General features: G+C 41.2%; 1 protein-coding gene across 1 annotated transcript in view; it reads right to left on the minus strand.

Moving 5' to 3' along the window:
- Positions 1-8,050: 8,050 nt before the first annotated feature.
- The window catches only part of LAMB4 (laminin subunit beta 4), a 63,215-nt gene continuing 48,233 nt past the window's right edge, over positions 8,051-23,032 (minus strand). Inside the window, exons 29-35 of the mRNA XM_073000648.2 lie at positions 21,485-21,688; positions 18,819-18,963; positions 17,000-17,207; positions 15,124-15,262; positions 10,949-11,125; positions 9,880-10,033; positions 8,051-8,717 (exon numbers count right to left, since the gene is read on the minus strand). Of these exons, the coding sequence (XP_072856749.2) occupies positions 8,578-8,717; positions 9,880-10,033; positions 10,949-11,125; positions 15,124-15,262; positions 17,000-17,207; positions 18,819-18,963; positions 21,485-21,688 (1,167 nt within the window). The 3' untranslated portion in view covers positions 8,051-8,577. The remainder of the gene's footprint in view (positions 8,718-9,879; positions 10,034-10,948; positions 11,126-15,123; positions 15,263-16,999; positions 17,208-18,818; positions 18,964-21,484; positions 21,689-23,032) is intronic.

Here is a 23,032-nt window from a genome sequence, read left to right on the forward strand (position 1 = left end):
TTACTTTGTGTCACCTTTTGTGCTGTCAAGTCAATCTGACTTATAGTAACCCTAATAGGTATTCCAAAGCATCTGAGATCCCAGATCTCATGGCACCTTCAGGGAATTGCTGAATTGTTGAAGGGAGAATTTAAACACAGGTCTTGTAAGACCTAGTCCATCACCCTATCCAGTACAGACCACACTGGTTCTATGAAAGCGTAGTTGATTATAATAAAGGTATGAAAGTAGTGCCTGCCGAATGGACTTTGGGTTTTTTTAATGGATCAATACAGGATCAATACAGGTCACCTTCATTTCTCTATTTTTCTTTGAATGTTTCAGTCTAAAGACAGGTGCTTCTACAGGAGGCTTTTATTATTCAACTGGCCTGCTTTATTCATGACATTATAGTGGGTGACATATAGTCGGTTGAGGGGAAAGCAGATTAGAAATTGTTATCTCCTTTGCAACTTCTTATGGTTTCCTGACACATTTTCCTTTCCAAAACATATATGATAAGGAGGAAAACTGGGCATACAGTATGAACCAGATTATGAACCCACCTGAGTCTACTAGCAGAAGAGAACAGCATATTCTGTGTGCATGAAGAAACCTTTGCCATTTGTTTATTCTACACTGGTCCCCACATAATGCACAAATTAGTCTATAGACCAGATGATAGAATGAATTGCCATGCGGCAACGTGAGCTAGAGGTGTGCCCCAGCAGTGGCGCTGGAGGAGGCTATCAGGCAGTGGAAGCAGGAGGAGGAGGCAGAGGAGCAGCCCCGCTGGACTGCCCCTCACAGCTGCCCACTGCCGCTGCCACCCGATCACCCCCTCCAGTGCCACTGCTGGGGCTCACCTCCAGCTGATGCCGCTGCCTCGTAACCTGCCCGAAGGAAGTCCGCAAGTGGCACTGGAGGAGATGATCTGGTGGCGATGGCAGCAATCAATTGGCAGCTGCGGGAGGCGGCCAAAGGCAGCTGCTCCTCCGCCTCCACCTCCTTCTGTGTATAAAACTACCCTCAATTCTTCTTCTAATGATTTTAGGAGAATACACAGAAAAATACTATGTCTGAAAAGGCATGTATGAGTCTTTTAAAATATGAAAGAGATTATCCTTCAAATTTCTTAGGGGCAATTACATTGACCATTTACCCTAGATTTACAGTGGTGCCTCACTTAACGAGTGCCCCGTTTAACAACGAAACCGCTTAGCGAAGAAGAATTTGCGATCGCTTTTGCGATCGCATAACAATGTTTTAAATGGTAAAAAATCGCTTTGCGATGATCGGTAAGCTGTCTCGCTTACCGATTTTTGCATAGCAATTTTTTTAAAACAGCTGATTGGCGGTTCCAAAATGGCCACCAGGAAAAAAATGGCCACTCTGTTTAGGGACAGATTCCTCACTTACCGGGCAGCGAAAATGGCTGCCGTATGGAGGATTTTCGCTTTAAGGTAAGTTTTTCCCCCATTGGAATGCATTGAAGGGTTTTCAATGTGTTTCAATGGGTTTTTTAAAATCGCATAGCGATGTTTTGGGTTAGCGGCACCACTGTATTTATTTATTTTGGTGGATTAGGAACAGATTACTTTGAATTAAAACCTGGAAACTACATGATGTAAAGCTCAGTATGGGGAAGCCCATTGTGGAGTTGTCTCTTTTCATGGGGAACCCTCATTTTTTCATGGGGAACCCTGAGTATTTTCTAAGTGAGAAACCTTGAAAAGGGTCATCTTAGAGATGGAGGTATTCGTATTTGTATACGAATATGAATACCCCCCACAGGTGGACATAATGAGGGTCCGGCCCCCTGGGGCTGGACTGTCCACTTACCCTCTGCTGCTGCTGCAGGCTCTGTGCTCCCTTCCTATAGCTCTGGAGTGCCCGATCTGTGAGGCACTCTTCGACCTGGCAGAGAGGCTTGTCGTCCCACCTCCTGCCAGAAGTGACTAATCGACCGCGAACTCCAGAGCGATAGGAAGGGAACGCAGAGCTCGCAGTGGCACCAGACGGTGAGTGGACAGTGCAGCCCCAGAAGGCAGGACTCTCGTTATGCCCACCTGTGGAGGTTATTAGCATTTGTATAGGAATACAAATACCCCCATCTCTAGGCCATCATCAGTCAGAATTGACTTTACAGCAGTGGTCCCCAACTTTTTCCAAACCAGTTGGGGGGTGGGGTCCGTGCACGGGGAGGTGGGGCACACTCACGGGTGGGTGGGGTGCATGATCTCGCATGTGCGGGTGGGTGGGGTCTGCTCTTAGATGGGTGGGGTGTGCACATGTGGGGGGCAGGGCACCTGTGAGTGCAGGGGGGCCCATGTGTGCAGGGAGGTGTACAGGGGGGAGTGCGTGCAGGGGCGATGGGAGATCTGTCTCTGCCGCCCGGTCCTGCCAAGGCCATGGACCATCACCAGGCCTTGGACAGGGAGCTGAGGACCCCTGCTTTACAGGACATGTTTATTATTATTTTGATGGGGGGAAATGAACTGTAGTTACAAAATTAAAACTTGAAAAAAATTGAGTGAAATGTTCTGGCTAAAAATACTTCGCTGTTCATGCTATTCCTTGTGGCACAGGTAAACCTATTTCAACAACCTGATAACTAACTAAAACGTTTTAGTTGGAGAATCAACTGCCTCTTAACTGACTTAAATCATGATAAATGTTTCTTTTTAGATATTGAAGAAAATATGGGAGGACATTAAAAAAATTAAAAACCTGTTGGAAAGGCTCTGCTAAAAAAAAGAATCCTATTTTTGTTTACCTAAGGTGCTATAGTTAATTGTGGCTAATTGCCAGTGTACTAGGGCACACACACATCAGGGTACCCAGAACACAGAGAAGATGCACCCTGACACCTTGTCAATTAGCCACAATTTGCTGCAACTTCTGCAAACCTTACACAAACACCTACAGCTTCTGCCCAGTGTTTGTTGTTTTTACTATAATAACACAACAGGAGCAAAATAACTTAAAAAAAAATAGCCATGCTTCATTGCAGTCTCACTGATCAAAATCTGAAATTAAGCTATAAATGATAGTTTCATCTGATCAATTTACTGCTTAAAGGTGCAATCCTATGCATGCTTGAGAAACTTGTATAGGTCAGTCTGTAAGTATTTCCCAATAGTTACTTATAAGGGAGTCTGAGTGAGTCTTCTGCACCAATATATTTTAAAAATGGGAGAAATGCAGGAAAGTTCACCACACATATCTTGCATTCCTGTGTTGAGAATGTTTTATTAGATATAATCTAAATTCTGTTCCTTTGCTTTCACAACAAATATATATTGTCACTTGCCCTGGGGGGGATGTATAATGAGAATACTTTTCAACTACATTCAATGTATGCCTCTGCCTGCTGTAAATTACTTTTGCTGACTATAGATGAGACCCACTCTATACTATCTTAGCTTGTAAAACCACCAGGCTGCACTGTGAAATATTTTATCTTTTCTGGATCACAGTCTTGGCTTCCTGGCTGTTTAGGAATGTTTCAGACAACAGTGCCAATATTATAGTTTGTAGGAGGAAGGAAGCACATCACCCTCTCCATTCTACATCTGGTTAATCTAAGAATAAAGCCTGTTGGAAAGAATTGCCGCCAGTGGTGGCAACTCATTTCCCAACAAGTCTAGAGCTAGGGTAATAAGTTCAAATTATCAGCCAAGTCAGAACAAGAGCCAGGGGACAGCACACAGATTTCCATCCCACAGGAAATTCCAACCTCTCAGTGACACAAATTATTTTGAGTTGAGACTGGACTGGGGGGGAAAAGGGTTAGCTTTGTGGGGGGGTGTTAACGGTATTAATTTTTTTAAAGTCAGATTTAAGCACAACTTGGAAAAGTGCTTGTTTTTATTTTGAACTACAGCTTCCATGGGTGTGCTGGTTGAGGGGCTGTGGGAAGTGTAGAGTAGGAAGTAGCTTTGTGAGGTGCTGAGTAGACTTAACAATATTCTGTCAAATGCATTTAAGAGTCGTTGCAAGTTGCCCCATGTTCTTTCTGAGAGAAGTTAAAATGGAGCCCCAAATACTGTCATATTGTGCTCCCAGACATTTTATGTGAATACCCAGCATGAACAACTGCTAGTTTGTTTCTTTGTTGACTTTAAGCCTGCCTTTCTCCTTAAGAAGGACCCAACACGGCTTATAATATTAAAAGACCACATTTAAAGCTAAAAAACCAGCAAGTGTACAAATACTAAAAAGGATGTTAAAAAATGCTGCACAAAAGGACAGTAAGTAAAAGCAACAGCAAAAACCCATTCAAAGCAGAAAGGCACAACTGTCCATTGAAAAGCCCACTCAGGCAGCCATTCACTCAAGGAAAGCTTGCCTGAAGAGAAAGGTCTTCACCTGCTTGTGGAAGGACAGCAAAGACAGGGCCAGGCTGGCCTCCTATGTGAGGGAGTTCCAAAATCTGGGAGCAACAAATTGGAACAAGTTCAGGGGATGGCAACAAGGATGATCAGGGGGCTGGAAACCAAGCCCTATGAGGAAAGACTGACATAATTTGGTATGTTTAGCCTTCAGAAAAGAAGTTTGAGGGGAGATATGATAGCACTTTTCTAATACTTGGAAAGCTATCATACAAAGTAGAGGTCGGATCTGTTTTCATCCCAGAGCTCAGGACACACAACAATGAGCTCAAGCTACAGGAAGCCAGATTTTGGTTGGATATCAGGAAAAAACTTCCTAACTATATTTGTATTCCTTCATTGAGCAGGGGATTGGACTCAATAGCCTTCACTATTCTATGATTCTGTGAACAAAAGAGAAAGTCCTCTTCCATTTAGGATTTCAAATGTACCTTTAAGAGAGCCGGAGAGCAGAGAATGGCGTGGGATGGGGGTCAAATATGATAAAAACAGAATCAGTTGCAACATGAAAAAAATGTGGTGATCACTAGCAAAACACAGCAGAATCTCACATTTGCTGGGTGTTAAGTTCCCAGTAATGGTTCATAACACACTGAGTGGAGACAGAGAATGTAATTCAAGGGGGAAGCACATGCTTTGTGCACAGAAGCCCCCACATTCCACCTCTGATAAGTCCAGTTAAAAAGATCAAGTGGTGAGTGATGTGAACAATCATTGCCTGAGGACATGAAGGACCCCCACCAGCCAGAGTGAACAATGCTAGTTACTGACTAGTTGTAACAGTAGTAAAAAAATGGTGCTGCTGGACACTGCTGAGATTCAGACCACCAGCTGTGATTTCGTGACACATTTTTTACTATTAAGTGCTCCTGAGGCTCCCAAAGGCTTCTCCAGGGCAAGAAGGAGCCCTAGGGAGCCTCATAAACTGAAAGGGAATAGAAAACATTTCATTAGTTTAAATTAAATATTTCCAGTGTGAAATCTGGTTTATGCCAGTGTAACTTTATGCAAGTGGAGTTTGTCCATTATATGGTAATGCATCATTAGGCTTCAGCTAACGACACCCATCAATCACAGTGACAGATCATCTGTCCCCCTTATTACAACAATACACCCACAATAAAAAACACGCTGATCACCATAATCACCCAATCTCCTGAAAAGGACAAAAGCTGACCCCACAGCTATAAATACTCAACTATCCCACAAAACTGCACCAGAGCACAGACAAAAGTTCTGACTCCTGTCCTCTGAAGATGCCGGCCACAAAAACTGGTGAAACGTTAGGAAGAACAACCTTCAGAACACTGCCAAAGAGCCCGAAAAACCCACAACAACTAACAGGCTTCAGTTTGTTGCTAATTTTTATTTTTTTTATCATTTATGTGAATTATTTTATTACTCAATTGTTCTAATAGTATTGTGCTATGCGCCGTTCTGGGACAATATATAAGTGAACCATTTGAGTTGGAGTGTCTCTCTGCATAGCCAGAGGCTCAGAGGTTGAATCTCCATTTACGTCCTGAAAGAAGGACCAGTGAAGGTCAACAAGAGCATCGATGGCTGATGGGTTATCTGTCCTGCCACCTATGCTTTTTTGAGCAAGCTGCACAGTCCCAGAGAGGCACCAGAAGGACAGACCAGCAAACTGTTTCTGTGTGCTTTAAACGGAGAAAACACTGGGAGTACTGCCATAGGTTGGAATGCACTTGATGACACATGATTAAAATAAAGTTAATTACAATTAATTAATAATAGATTACATATTTGGAAAAGAAAAACGTGTCAGTATAAATAGAAGCTCCAGCTGTTATTGTCTCAATATACTATAAATGTGTTTTATTTAATCCATCCATCCTTTTTGAACTGCAGAGCTGGAAGGGGCTCTATTATCACATTAAATGGATGTAGTTTCATGTTTGTACCTTTAAAAGTGTTAACTTGTCCAGTGTGAGGAGCAATGTGTAGTGTGAGGAGCACAAGTAGAGGACATGAAAACAAGGCAATGATGTCTATATGTATGAGGGTGAATATTTGTTATTTAACCCATTAATGAATGCAACTACCCTTTATATCAGGGTGTTTGTGTGCTTACAACATTTTCTGAAGGTTGTAAGCACCCCCCTACATAAGCACCCATGTGAAGGGTGTGAATAGTATCTATGATATCATCCATATGATATACAATAATTCAGATTAACATGATTTTACCACATTAGCTAGTAAAGCAGAAATGAGGAGGTAATAGGAAGTGGTGAATATTGTTCATGTAAGACGTATTCTTAAATTCCATGTTTCTTCCTAGAGACAGTGGGACACGGAGCATCATACATATGCCCTTACCCTCTGTACCAAGGAATGTATGAGCTACCTCTTCCTCAGGTGAGGTAAAAAGTGGAAAAAATGTAGGCACCTTATATAGGTAAGCTACATACACAAATTCCAGTGTGTGTCCAAAGTCTTTAATAAAGACCAAGAATTCTCAGCTTACTGAAAATGTAAATATGTTTTTTCTCTAAAGTCTAATGTATAGGCATTGAGTCTAGTCTCTGAATCAGAAGTTGATTCAATAAAAACAAGATACTTCCTGGATCAATTTAACCAGATCATTAACTACAATTGCCATGCCAGGATGTAATCTACATCCCCAAAATTCTGTACTTTTGCTTTTCTTTTGTTATACATGATGAAAGAGAATAAAATAGCAACTTCTCTGAAAACTGGTGATAAAAGCAATTTTTTTGGAAAGAGTGTGTGAGAATGAATTTTTAAATAACCATTTGCTGCCATCTACTGTACGTGATGAGCTATTGGCGTGCTCTGGTCCATGGGGTCATGAAGAGTCAGACACAACTTAACCACTAAACAACAAGAACAACATTGTACGTGATGAAAATTTGCCCGTAACTTTGCAGGCAATGCAACTGAACAGCACCACTGAATTCTCATGCCAGCAAAATGCCAGTCTAGAAAACAACCATGTAATAGTGCTTCAATACCCTATTTCCCTGAAAATAAGACCTAACCTGAAAATAAGCCCTAGTATGATTTTTCAGGATGCTCAGATTATAAGACCTACCCCCAAAATAAGACCCAGTTAAGGGAAACCCCGCCCTACACCACTGTGCAGCAACCAGAAGAAGATGACATGACTGTATTTGAATAAATGTAATTGTTGTACATGAAAAAAAATCCTAATGCATTTTTCGAGCAAAAATTAATATAAGACCCTGTCTTATTTTCAGGGAAACATGGTAGTACACTTAGAACTATAGAACTGGAAGGGACCCTATGGATCTTTGAGTCTGGCCCTTGTCAAGGAGGCACAGTGGGGAATCAAACTCCCAACCTCTACCAAACCACAGAGCTATCTTACTTAGGGTGTCACTAGACCCTAAGCTGTATACTGTGGAGACATGCACTTTTTTCTGAGAACAGAGAATCCATGGCCCTCTTTTAAGACTAATATTTCAAAACAACTGTGCTGTATTTGTATTGTACTGATATAAATAGAACGTACTGTATGATTGACCTCGTTTTTAGTTGAACTAGTATGTATAGAAATAAGTTTCTGCCTACATCATAGGCTATCCAATCATAACACCATAATTCACTTCAACCTTACATTAAAAGCAGATTATATAGTGCTTGTAAATAAGCACAACAAAGCCAGCAAGTTTGTCTGCAGCCACAGAAGGCACTAAAATCTTTATTTGCACAAGTTACCCTGCAAATGCTCCTCCCTTCCAGAGATACACATGACAACCGTTTCATGTATGGAACAGTAAATAGCAGAATATGAGAGGTGGTGAGCTAATGAATAAATATATTCAATAGTGGAATATAATTTGATTTTCATGCTCAGGAAGTGAATGAGAGAAATAGCACAATTGTCAATAGACTTGTGCAAAACTGACACAGCTTTAATAGTGAAATTTAAAAAAACAATTAAAATGATACAACAGGATTTTTAGATATTAGCCTTCACTTCTAGAATACCTCTAGATACCTCATTTTTATACAGATGCTGCCTAGTTCTGTATGTATGCTTTAATCAGAAAGGATATATTCTTCCATGTATTTACAGTAAACCATTAAAAACCACCTTGCAATAAGCCATAAAACACCACCTTAGTGTTATCAGAGTAATCCAATTTGTCCAGTGTTTCTAATTATAGAAAGCTCATTCTGGTTACTTTAGACTTTAACTTTTGCATGTCGCATATTTATTTGCCTGCTCGGTGATTTCATTTTTGATAGCTATGACCTGGTCCTCCAGTTGTTTCAACTGGTCGGCCTTATCTTGTTTAATTTGATTCAGATCTTGTATTTTCTTTTCTAAACCTGAAATAAAAAAAAATAAAGTGGTGAGGAACCATCAGTCAACCAAATCCTAACGACTCTGGTACACTTTACAAAAGTAGCTTTGAAGCTTTCTGTCTTGAGGGTAGGTACCCTTTCGTATTAGCTTGCCAGCCAAGGAACCTCTGCTCGATTACAGTGTTACAGCAGTGTGGAGTTGGAAAGGACCTTGGAAGACAACTAGTACAGTGGGGTCTCTACTTAAGAACGTCCCTACTTAAGAACAATCCAACTTAAGAACAGCTCCATTCGTTAAATCTTGTTTCTACTTGAGAACGGAGATCCAAGATAAGAACGGAAAAAAAACCTTTCCTGCTCTTTTTTTAACCTTAGGTCATCTTAGGTTAAAAAAAAAATCTCCCCCTAGTGGTAGAGTACGGATTAACTGGCTTTGCATTAGTTCCTATGGGAATTGATGCTTCAACGTACTGTACGAACGTGCCGCTACATAAGAACAAAAAACAGCTGGAACGGATTAATCGGTTTTCAATGCATTCCTATGGGAAAATTTGCTTCAACTTAAGAATGTTTCAACTTAAGAACACCATTTCAATACGGATTAATTTCTTAAGTAGAGGTTCCACTGTAGTTTCTATGGACGGAAAAGAGCAGATACGGATTAAATGGTTTTCAATGCATTCCTATGGGAAATGCAGATTCAACATAAGAAGTTTTCAACTTGAGAACCACCTTCCAATACGGATTAAGTTCTTAAGTAGAGACCCCACTGTACCATGCCCTGTTCAGCTCTGAATAGGTAACAGTATCGTTGGAGGCTGTTGGTTGTGTCCCTTAAGTATCTAGAACAAAAGTACCAGATCTAATTGTGAGTTCAACTGCTTTAAGCTTCATCTCCATACAGGCTCAACTTGTACATTTGAAATAAATACAGTTACTAAAGAACACCAAATCCAGATAGATGGTATGTGGCTGGGATATGGTGCGTTTAACCATGTCACCTGTTGTCCAGGCAAGTCTAGTAGTCTATTATTCAAGCCAAAAAAGCAGGCAGATACAGCCACACATCAATGCAGCATTACTGTACTGACAACATTCATGTCATGCAAAGTGTCTGTGCATCACTCTGTGTATGAGTAATTTATACCTGATATAAATTATGTTCTATACCTGATACATTCTATACCTGATATTCTTTTTGCTTTCTCTTCTGTTTCTTGAATCAGTTCTTCTGCCTCTTTTTTAAGCTGGTTCAGTTTCTCTAAGGTTGCCAACGACAGGCCTTTGGTTTTGAGTTTCTCTTGCAAATTGGCATACTCTATTTTAAGATCAGCAAAATCCTGAAACAACAAGCAATCCATTGGACCATATTTGCCCATTGAGAAGGCAAGCAACAACAGGAGAAAAAAGCCTCAAGTTTTGTTTACAAAGAGGCAGCCATGTTGGTCTGCTGCTGCATATACAGTATATCAAAAACAAAACATGAACAACTGCACCGTGCCACTTTAAACCCTGAGAGATTTATTTTTTTGTGTGAGCTTCTGTGAACTGCAATGCACTTCTTCAGAGGAACTGAATTATAGTCCATGAGAGATCACATTGACAGACCTCTGAGTCTTGCAAACCTTTTGTTTTGCTTTTATTAAACATGTTTCATTTAATCATCAAGTTTGACTTTCTACTTCCTAACAAAAAGAATGCACCAAGTAAGATTCTGAGAGAAACAGAAAAGGAGAAAACAACACTTATATAGCAAGTGTTTTATTCTGGCAGGGATGCTGGTCTGTTCTAAGTATGCCTTGACAGTAATTTTGTTGTAAGCTAGCCAGTGATGACAAGAGTTGTGTGGCTCAGGCTCCCCTTCCTTATTTGGTTGTGCAATAATCTCAGGTTCCAGTTGTGTAATAACTGATCTCATTCAATGTAAGGATGGCTATAAAGGGGAGGGGGGAAGTTGGACTGTAATAAAGGAATGACATCCTGCAGATTCTCTCCAATCCTAGCCACACCTGTGGTTATTAAAGGCTCTGATTAACTGTACTCAGTCATTTATTTAGTTTGGAGTATTCAGAAGTTCCAGTGATCTCAAATGGACTGAATCCTTAATGACTGTGTATAGGAATGCAGCTGTAATGGCCACTATATTTCTGTGCACTGGAGTCTAAAAAGAGTAAACAAATGCAAGTAAATTACCACACTTTTAATCAGGAGTATTCATTTTCTGCTTTTTTCTTCATGTAACAGAGATATGTTACCTTATTTGTTGATATGGCTTGATTCTGTGCTTTTTCTGCCTCTGATCTTGCATTTGTGACTTGGTTCCTATTCATCTGCATTTTAGTCTTCAGGGAAGTTACTTCCTCTTCCATCTCAGACTGTTTTTCTGAGAAGTTCTGTAATTCAGCATCAGTCCTGCTTGTTTGGTTCCTAGTCTGCAGAAATATGATAATAATGATGAACAGAATATTTATAAGCAGTACTAGAAGATAGATTATGCAATAAGATACGAGTTCAGGGCAGAAACTCATAAATATAACCAGCCAATTGTGATATCAGCTCTTCTAAGTAACACCCTACTTCCCTAGATGCATAAAGCAGACTGTAAAGTTTGTACAAGTACATATTTTAGTAAGGATGGGATCCTCTGTCCCCCCCCACCTCCAGATCCTAAGCCCCATGAAATACACATCACCAAATGACCAATTGCTCCCGGGGACAGAGATTGTCTCTAAACACAATCTTGTCCCGTCCCAAAAATGTCAACAGGCAGGATTGTTGCCAGGCTCCCATTTGTAGTGCTTTTAGTCTCCTCTACAAGCCCACAGCCTTTTTTTAATGTTGAGGTAAAAATAGTTCAAAAACAGTTCAAAAGATAGATCTGGAAGAGGAAGTGAGAAAAAACTAAGCAGAGCATCAGGCTATGGGTGTAAATGTGTTGACTCTACTTTCCTCTTTGTGCCATGGTAACACAATGAAATGAAGAACAAACCTCTGTGAAACAGGTTTCTTTCTTCTAATCTTGCAGCCCCTTTGTCAACCATTCTTTTTTCTCTCCTACAAGCACCCTCAGAAACCCCTATTTGCCTAGGTCCAATGCCAGCACTTCCTCAACACCCTCAGCCTAGCCACCTGGGCCCTGCCAGACCAATGCAGCTGCACCCAAATTCCCTCAGATGCTCTCAATTAGAGATGAGCATGAACCTCAGTTCAGAGATTCCTTCAGAGGTGGGATTCAGCCGGTTCACACTGGTTCTATAGAACCAATTCCTAAATGTACTGTTGGTTCGTAGAACCGTTTGCTGCTGGCCTGAGATGAATGAAGGAGGAGGGGCCAGGTGACTAGCAATGAGCGGGGGGAGGGGGCGCAATTAGCTGCCTCCCTTCCCACGCCACACTGAGCCATTGGAGGTGGGGTGTGGGTGAGAGAGGTAAAGCCCTGGAAAGAGCAGAGGCGTCACTGGGGGAAAGGGGGGGGAGGATGAGTCCTTGACGTCACTGGAGGAAAGCCTGTGGCCTCGAGGCAGAGAGGGGTGGTGATTGACAAGGCTTGAGGGAAAATGTTTTGGGGTGAGACCGCTTCAGGATTCCTTTCCCCCATCTCCCTAGCCAAATCCCCTCCCCGCCAAATCCCCTCCCCTGCTGTTCTCCTCCTCCTCTTTGAGGAGCACAGGTTCATCTGTTCTGCCTCTTTGTCTGAGTGAGTGATCAGTCAAAAAGGCAGGGCAGGGAAGCCCATGTTCCTGCCAGAGATTGGTCAAACAGCTTAAGAGGAGGAGGAGAGGAGCACACACCAGCCAGTGGGGGTGGGGTGGGGAAGAATCTGGCCAGGAATATGAAAGAAGGGAACACATGGTGCACAAATCAGCAAAACCTCCAAATCAAGATTCGTGCCCATCTGTACTCTGAATGCCAACAGGAAGTGCAATCAGTAAGGCCATTTCACCACATATTTAAGCCCAGTGTATGAATTTATAATTTATTAAATGTTTGGTTGTTCTACTTGTTTAGTATGCATAAGAGCCGAATCCCACTACTCAACCCTTCCCCCCCCCCAATTTAAATCAAGACTAGCATGTTTTACATCAATTTAAACTTGGGTGTTTACATGAGATTCGTGCATGTGTTGAGTAATTGATGGGGGAGTGAGTTTTTCTGCTCCTCTGCCCAAGGTTCATTTATTTGGGAGCTGATGTGATATGAATTGACTTGCCCCATGTACACTCCTCGGTTGGAGAAAATTGCTCCCCATTTCTATGTCACTGTGCTAGTTTGTGTGTGTGCTGAGTCTCTCCTCTGCCAAGGAGAGAAAAGAAGTGAGTAGGAGGAAGGCCCTTTGTCTGCCAGCTGCTGCAAGCGAACTTTCAGCTTGGCAGAGAGGGAGACTCATTTGTTTGGGATAGTGGGAGGGAAGGAGGGAGGAAGAGAGGGGGAGGACGAGAAGGAAGAGGTTATTTCATGATTTCGAATTACTTTTATATGAGATCCTCCCCAAACCACCATCAAATCATAGATCCCATCTGTGCTCACAGACTACTAATCTAAGGCATGCCTGGGACCCATGTTTTAAGGTTTGGGATGGTCCTACATATAGAAATCATGTGAATTAATGTTTTTGCACCTCTAAAGAGCAGTTGGAGGGGATGGATGAATGTTGCATTTGCTCCTCCCTCTCTTCCTCTTCCAGGTATTGAAGAAGTTTGGAGCTCGGGTGAAACTCTCCATAGGGAGAGTTTCCCCAGAAATTGGAGCCCCAAGGGCATAGTGGTTCCTCCTGCTCCTCCTCTTTTCCCACTGGCTCGCTCTCAAGGCAGAGGGTCTGTGTTTCCTGCATCCAGGGGGGAGAAACCACTCTCGCACTTCAGGTAGCTCTAAATCTGTCTCTCCTCTTCTGTGCATGCATGAGTGTATGCACTTGCACATGTGCATCTGCCAGATCCTATGGCACTGAGCTGCATGTGTGTGTTTCCCTCCTCACTTAAAAAGCAACACATAAAAATTTAACACAGGTGAACAGAAACAGCAAATTAAATACTACGTGACTGTAGATTGATTCAGGATTGATTTCAATTGAACCATGGCATATTCTAATTCTTATTGTCAGCAGAACCAGGCCCTCAGTTTGGTTGTCGCATATCAGCTAGTTTATTTTCCTGTTACAATTTATATCTGTAGGCATCCTTCAGTCTCGAGAGACTATGGTATCGTGCTCTGTACGGAGGTCTTAGAACAGCCTCGAGAGTGACAATCTCTTCCACATTGAAGACAAATCCAATCTGTCCCCTGTCCAGCTCATTGGTTTTGCTTGTTTGGGGACTGCTTCTTTGCCTCGGCCTGCTGGACAAGGGTCTCTTCAAATTGGGAGAGGCCATAATGCACCGCCTGCCTCCAGGCTGAACGCTCAGATGTCAAGGTTTCCCATCTGTTGAGGTCCATTCCTAAGGCCTTCAGATCCCGCTTGCAGATGTCCTTGTATTGCAGCTGTGGTCTCCCTCTGGGGCGGTTTCCCTGCACTAATTCTCCATACAGGAGATCTTTTGGAATCTGACCATCAACCATTCTCACGACATGTCCGAGCCAACGTAGATGGCGCTGTTTCAGTAATGTATACATGCTAAAAATCTCGGCTCGTTCTAGGACTACTCTATTTGGAACTTTGTCCTGCCAGGTGATTCCAAATATGCGTCGGAGACAACGTATATGGAAGGTATTCAGCTTCCTCTCCTGCTGTGCACAAAGGGTCCAGGACTCACTGCAGTACAGGAGTGTGCTCAGGACACAGGCTCTATAAAGTATATAACTACAGTTTATATAGATTGTAACTCAAAGAAATCGCAACCAAGTTGTTCCTCAAAGTGTGTAAATACTATTTTTTCCCTTTGGCATTAAATATAATTCTCCAGAGGTAGTAGGACAAAGTTGCTATGATGCACTGGTGCCATGGATAAAAGTTCCCAAAAGTTGCACGATTCCAAGAACCTGCATGAATTTACATATGTTTAATACCACAGATGACACTCATTAACAGTGTTGAGATCAAGTGTTAAATAATTAGCTTAAATTAACTAAACTAAAGAGTGAAGATGGTATGTGTGGAATCTGATGCACCATGCTGTTATGACGAGACTCAAAACTTTAAAAATAGCTTTGATAAAAGAGGAATATTTTAAACATAAAATAATTATTGGCATTCATGTCATGCTTTGCAAATATAACATATGAAAGGGCACAAGGAAGAACAACTCTGTTATTTTCAAAAGCTGATGAAACAGAAATACATCAAAAACATTTCAAGGAAGGTGAATGCTTTGTTATCAAGTTCAAGCCAACTGAAGTAAGAAGTCAGAATATGAGAAAAATACTACTGATGTATTTCTGCATGCACATACGTTGGCTTTCAACATTAAAATAATTGCAAAATTTGTTAGAATACCTGGGATATTTTTGTTCTAGATCCTTCTATTTTCTCATTCAGTTTTGCAAAGTCTTCCCTGGTTTGGCCTTGAATTTTCTCCACTTCGTCTAAGTTGATTATCAATTCATCAGGGTTTAGAAGAGCTTTTGTTGTATTCCTAAGTATTTAAAAAATTCTGCATCTTCAGAAATTCAAGAAAACTACTGCCAGCATATTTACTACCATTAGCAAGGCTAAAAATCTGTTAGTCCTCCCCCTCAATTTGGTGCTGTTTTGGGGGTCTCCTTCCCCCAATTCTGTTCTTTCTAATCTTTCTCTACCTGTAATCTGGTACTCATTCAACCTGTAGCAGATTTGTCTGTGATAGAAATCCCATAGTCTCCCTCCCCACAAACCAGTGATCATTATGGATTCTCCTCTCATTTCTTTTTTCATTGGTCTTTCTCTCCATTCAGCCCTGTACTCATCCAGTCTATACCAGCCTTGCATGAGTTTGAAGTCCTCCCCTTCATGCTTTTCTTCTTGCCCTCTGCAGTTCCTTCTCCTTCTCTCTTCCCCACTCATTTCCCCCTCGGTGGTCTAGCCCACTGGTTCTTAACCTTGGGTTACTCAGGAGTTTTGGACTGCAACTCCCAGAAGCCTTCACTACCAACTGTGCTGGCTGGGGTTTCTGGGAGTTCCAGTTCAAAAACATCCGAGTAACAAAGGTTAAGAACCTAGGGTCTAGCCCATTCATTGCTCATTTAATCTTTTCCTGTCCTCCCACCCTCACCAAGCAACAGGTCTCTCAAATCTCCCTCCAGCCAGAAACTTATTCGTGTTCACTAAGTTTGCATAACTTGCAAAAAGTAACAGCTGATGTGCTAGGATACATACTTGTCGTTCATTCGACATGTGACCAGGCTCATGGCTAAGACACACCCAGTACAACTAGCTGCGAGTAGCCATGGTATGTTACTCAAACCTTAGGCAAAGGGTGATAGGATTCTGGCCTCTACCCCAATACTGTGGAAAATTCAGGGACCTTGCAAAGAAAAGGTCCACATGTAGCTGCCTGGGGGTCCTGTGAAGCCAGTTGGTGCCTCTACATTGGATAGGCTGGTATCTAGTGGCTAAAGCTGACACAGCAGGAAGCAACAATCCTATTTTAATTAAGTAAAATCAATCACTATGATGTACTGTATTTTAAAAACAAGTTAACTGCAAGTTCTGTTCCTCTAGAATCCCCTTAGTTTTCAACACCACGTTTCAGATATTTACTTTTCATGGGTTTGGAGCTATTCTGGAGAAAGACAGACAGACAGACACTCTTTTAAAACCTATCATTATAGAATTATTTAGCTGTGGAACTAGAGTTCAGTTCCCCAGCGTGCATCCCAAAAGAGCCAGCTGCTGTGGATATGGGGAAGCTGCACAGTCCCAGAATGCCCCCAGAAAAGGGGAACAGTAAATTCTGAGTACCCTCTACCTAGAAAGGGTCACTGTAAGTCGGAATTGACTTGATGGCACATAGTCATCATAACCATAATAATCATTATTAGTGGTTCCTCAATACGTGGAACTTTACAAATAAATGAACAATCAAACAAAAAGTCATGTCTTTGCTCCAGGAAGCTTACTATCAAAATATAAATTGTGAGAATGGGGAAGAAGGGGTAAATAAGAATATGATTATGAATGAAAATGTACAAACCATTCAGACAACTCCGTTCCTATTGGTCTACCTATAGGCTGACTGAAAAGTCATTCTCGCAGTAAAGACAAGAGAAAACATGCAGGCATTTGATTGCACTTCCTCATGTAAATGAAGGCAGACAGGAAAAAAGTATAGTTTTCTACAACATAGACCTGTTTTTCACATTACAGGTATTATTTAAGAGAATATTGTACTTACTCAGTTTCTTGTGCTCTCAGCAGAAGTTCCTCTGCCTCTTCCACTTGCTTATTTAGCTCATTCACATATGTTGCTGAGTCGTCGCAACGTGTCATAAGACCCTTCAGGCTCTCCAGCACTTGTATCAGTTCTTGGGGAGTCCCTGACACATTGATGCCCAAGACATAATTGGCAACCTTTTCAATGTCCTCTGGAGGGGCACTCTCCTCTTAGAAAATTGGGGAGAGAACTGCGTAAGGTCTGTGCTTTCTCAAAGGTTTTCCAGTACACCACTACATTTCTGTTTTTGGTTTGGTTTGGTTTTTTGTAATAAAAGTTTGCCTAATAAAGCAACAAGAGGCATGCATCTCGTGGTGCCTAAAATCCAGCAACTTCAGGGGAAAATTCTTGTTAGAAATTACAAGGGAAAAAAACCACTAGTTTTGCCATAGCGCCACGAGCCTGATTCATACTGGGTCCTCATCCTAACCCGTTGTAGCTGAGATCCTACTCGTAGCTCTTTAACATGCCATCTTGTGTGGTCCTCAGAGAGGCAGGGCAGCCAAAGAGAAAAAAAAGGGTTCAAGTGAGGAGATCAGGCATGGAGGACACGATCATCTACTAGGAGTTTTACTAGTTTGTAAATTTTATGACTTTATAACTGTATCATTTTATTTTGTTTTTATTATATTTTTTGATTTTGGATTTCGCCGCTATGTTCACCACAGAGAAGAGTGCCATGTACTAATGGGGAGCTTATAAATTAAATTAAATTAAATTAAATTATATAAATAAATTCTAACACTAGGCAGTACCCGCAGGTGGCGAATTTGGGATGGCATGATAGTACTTTGCAATTGTTGGGTTGTTACTCCCGGGGAAGGAGAGAAGCACTTGTGGAATTTTCTGCCTCCTGTGTCATAATGTCACAGTTAGTCTTGGGTACTGTACACCTGGACTTGGCAAAGGGGCCATAATTTGCTGTTCTGCTTCAGGAAACAAAACATCTTGAGTCATCATTAACCTTTAAACCCATGGTTGAATAATAAAATCAAAATGTCTTACAGAGTTAATAACTCACAGAACAATGGGATATAATCAGATTTGTAACATTAACAAATAAATGCTGGGTTTTATTTCTTATGGGAGTCAAACTGCGGATTTAGAAGGCTTGCTAGAAGCTAGAGATGGGCATGAGGTTCAGAGGTTTGTGCCAATTTGTATGCGCAGCATCATATGTGCCATGCGTTCCGTCCTCTGCCTCCCTGGCCAATGACCCACTCACCAGCCAGTACACACTCCTTTCCTGTCCTCCTCTTTGACCAGTCCCTGGCAGGAGCATAAGTCTGCCTGTCCTGCCTCCTTGTCTAAGTAGGCAATCAGCCAAGTGGGGGGCAGGGAAGCCGGTGCTCCTGCCGGGGACTGGTTGAACAGCTGGAGAGGAGTGCACACCAGTTGTTGAGTGGGGGATTCAGATGGAGAGGGCAGGGAAAGGCAGCACACAGCACCTGTGGTGCCACACGTACAAACTGGCAGGAACCTCCAAAATGAGGTTCATGCCTATCTCTACTAGAAGTACGTTTTTCTGTCTTGTACTCTGCTTACAACGTTAAAAGCACACCAAATTCCTTACAGGTATGTGAGATAACTTCAAAGTACTCTGAATATTTAGCTAATGCTAAATATTTTAGCTAATGCTGAATATCACGTCTACTTGCCTAAATGTGTACATTTTTTTTCTATTTTACAAAGCATGTACAAACAGGATTCCTATAATCAGTCATATGAACCTGCAACTATACTGCGAATAGAAGAAAACAGAAGGTAACAGTATATTTACCTAAAAGGAAGTTCTTCAGCCTCTTGATAAGCTCTTTCACATTTTCTCCTTCTCTTTCTAATTGATCTTTATTTTTCTCCAGCTGTCTATTTATCTGTAAGGCTTTCTTCTTATTATCTTCAGTCATTTTTCTAATATTTTCAATCTGTGAGTGTATATTACAGATACATTCTGCTTAATTAAAGGCTCAAACACACATGAGAAAAGAACCCCAGTTATACCAATACATCTATTGTACCTATATATAGATGTATTGGTATAACTGGGGTTCTTATATATATATGGTTACCTGGTATATATACCAGTGGGGTGTTCAGACTGGTTTTAAATGTATCGATTCATTTCTTTCTGTTTTAACCATTATAAAAGGCTACACTGCTCCTAATTTTGTATCGATTCATTTTCTCTACTGTTCTTTGGGACAATAATGCCCCCTCTTGTCCTTTTTTTAAAAAACAAAAGTGATATATGGAAAGTGCAATAGAGAGATCCAAGCCTTCTGTTCTCCTCCCATTTTCCCTTCCCTCCTTAACCTGACCCCTTTGCAAAGGAAATAAATTGACAGCACGATACTTTGCAAGTCTTTTGCACATCTTTGGGAGGAGGAAGCATGATTTGAAAGACTTGTGAAGTATCATGAAGAGCAGAGTTTTTTTAAAAAAATACGTGGCGATATAACACTTTTTTCTTTACACTTCAAAGCTGGAAATGCCTCTGCTCAATCCTTCTTTCACCTGCAAGGGAGGAGGGAAGGCTTTGTCCTTCGAGCTGTCTCCTTCTGACCAATATACAGTATTCATGCTGTTTTTGCTAGCATCAGTGGCTGTTACTGCAGATTTGTCTATATACTGTATCTCTAAAAGAAAAAAATGGTACAACCACAGTGGCCATAAAGTGGCCACGGCACCCAGAAACACAATCTCTTTGCAAAGGAAATAAATTGACAGCTACATTCACACAGGCTGAAACAATAAGAAACTAAGCAATTCATTATCGGTACAAAATAACACAAACCTCCTGGTGAAGGGGAAATAAACTGGAAATAAACCATTGGTTGGGAAAATGAGTTGATGTGGCTGTGCATCATGTGCTTGGAAGTTTATGAAATGATCTTAAAAAATGGCCATATCGGTATAACTGTCGTTCTTTTGCCAGGTGTGATCAAGCCCAAACAAATGTCTCTTAATCTTAACTGATTTGGTTCTCTAATTTTTCCTAAATATATTTAATCTGAAGGAGTTAGAATCCTATCTATTTTTTTCTAACTCTGATCGGATGTTACATTCTAACCCTGAGCCTGTCATGAGTAAATAAGATTGGCAACTTTAAAATCTAGTCATAGACAATGATTTTTGGCAGCAGTAGTTATCCTAAACCAAACGGGTTTCTTCAACCTAATTCTTGTCCTATCTAGAATCCAAATTTTATCCTGTACTGAGACAAAGAGATATTTAAGAATCAAAATACTCTAAGTATAAACACAGCAGTTTTAAAATAATTGTAAACCCAGCAGTTTTCTGGTTTAACAATCAAAATAATTGCGAACCCAGCTGTTTTCTTAATCGCATGTCTAGTGCACCAGAAATCATGGCTGTTAAATTCCAAAAGCTGTTCCCTTGATTGCCGTGGTAATGTCATGGTGGAGGAACCACGTGACTTCAGGCTGGATCATGTGAGAATTAATGTAGCACAGAGGATATGCAGACTGATGGACACTGTCACTCAGCACAATTCTTCCCATGCAACCCCCTCCATTCTTACAGGGCTAGCACAGCATGGACATAACCAATGAGGAGTAGCCATGGGGATATTCTTGCCCCTAGGAACTAGGCCCTCTGTCTTTAAAATGGGACCTTCCAGTCCATTATTAGAACTTCCAAGACTATTGTATGAGAATCGGCATGATTAAAGAGATAGAGTGGATCAGTATCAGCAATAAGAGGAATTCCTGGAAATGAAATACAGTACTGTAAACCTTCTCCGATCCCACGGCATATTTTTGGGCTTTTCTAAATTAGGGCTCTTGTCTGACCTTGGAGGGGCTGCAAAATGTCCCATGTTTGACAACAAAAGGTCACACCTCAAAAAGGAATTTTAAAGCCCCCCAATATTACTGACTTCCATAATAAGAGTGAAACAAATAACGAGACGTTTGGGTAAATATTCAAAAGGAAATAAACAACTAACCCAATGCTTCTTATTCTTAAACGTTCATGAAGTAAAGCATCAGAATATCATCTTGCACTAACTGAGTGGTATTAAAGTTCAATAAATAAATAAATATCAGCAGTCATAGGTCTGCATAATACCTGTTATCTGTATTATTTGCAAAAAACAAATTCTTGTAGAAGCAACATGCTCAAGACCAACAGAAAAATAACCCCCTCTATATCTAACAGCAAAACAAGCAAGGATTTAAATTTCTAGCCCAAATCCTTTCACAGTGGACTTGCTAAATAATATAGACAAATAACTTTTTCCTTCCTTCCTTCCTTCCTTCCTTCCTTCCTTCCTTCCTTCCTTCCTCAGCCTTAGTCTTCCATCTGTTAAATGGGGATAATTCTAATCTTTCTTCCATACAATATGAAGTCTGTAAAGTCTTGGGATCCTCAAAGTCCTTATCTGAGATAAATAGGACAATACTGAAATATTTGTAATTGCTGTACCTTATTTTCAGCTCCTTTCAGTTGACTGGTCACATTTTTTAATAACGTGGCTGCTTGACCAGCTTTCCCAATGGCATTGGTAGAAAGAGGGAGTGCTCCATTACAGTTTGGACCACCACAATGTTTGTTTCCTTGGTTGTCTTGACATAAAGCCCCACCACAGACTGCCACAACACAAGGCAGGTCTCCTGGCACTCCACAGATCTGCATGGAAACAGAGGCACAGATGCCACGAGGCAATAAAAGAAATCTATCGAAGATAAATTCTGTGTGCTATTTTTCCACCACAAATTATAGCCTCTGCAAAAGAACAATAGGAGAGGGGATTAACTGGTTCCTGAAACTCACCCCAGGATACCTCTACACTCTGTTGTGGCAGAAGAAGATTGACAGTGACAGACACATAGTCGGAGTCTGAAATGGAGTCTGGAATGGAGTGGACAAGCTCCAGAGGTCTGGTGGTCGCATAGCCCCATCCATAGAACTTGGAGAGCCCTCCCACAATACCCCTTGAATTTTTCTTGCTCATCTTTTTTTAAAAAGTAAAAAAGACTCCCTCTCCAGAGCAGAGAGTAAAAAACCAAGTAAAAGACACAGGTCAGAATTCTGCTAGTATTTACATACAATATGCCTAAATGTCTACAGCTAATTACTGCTAACTGATGAGATGGCAGGGAGTGTGCCTGGTCAAACACCACAGCACCCCTGAGATGCTCTGTAGCAAGTTTTGCAAATCTTGCACAAATGCTAGTCAGTTTCTGGTCACTAATCGGCATATAGGCATGACATTCTTTTTTGCTCTTGTAAATACATTACCTTAAACATGTATTTATAATGCAGCCTACCAGTAGAAACTAGAGAGGCTTTTTACTTTTATATCCTGGTGTGGACCATATTTACTAGTGAAGACATCCCACTGAATTGGTTCCAGGCTTACTAATACTAGGGTAGACATATTGAAATTAAGGGTGCAACCAGACAGCAAGAAAGGATCGTGTCCACGTTGAAAAGGGTTGCTTGTTTAGGACCGATCTCCATTAAAGTGACCATTCTGTCCATGCAGGAATTGCTCAAGCCCAGTCAAAAAAAAAAGGTGGCCCTGTCACTGGACCAAAAAGGTTCAACTTGGACATGGATCATCCCTTGGAAATAGTTCGCATCGAGCCACGCCACAAGCAGTCCAAAATATGTGCTATTTCCCCATCTGATGCCACCCGAGTTAATCTTATGTCCATAGCCATCTGATTGATTTTAATAGGGCTCATTTTCAAGACAGTGCCTAGGACCTTGCAGCTTTAGGTTGTGCTGGCTAGGAAGTGGCCCTGCTGTTTGGGGATAATGGGAACTAGTCCAACAGATTTGAAAGGAAACAGGTTTTGGAAGGCTAGTTTATGGGTTGATTTCAAATGTTTTAAATTTATACCCGCCTTTTATCACTTCAAGATCTTTTAAATTAACCTACAGCTATGTGCCCCTTGCAGCTTATACAATAACTTGAAATAAAAGGCATGTACTATATATAATGTATAAACCATATCCTATTCTAAC

This window comes from Pogona vitticeps, chromosome 5 (genome assembly GCF_051106095.1).
Source record: "Pogona vitticeps strain Pit_001003342236 chromosome 5, PviZW2.1, whole genome shotgun sequence".
Classification (NCBI taxonomy): Eukaryota; Metazoa; Chordata; class Lepidosauria; order Squamata; family Agamidae; genus Pogona; species Pogona vitticeps.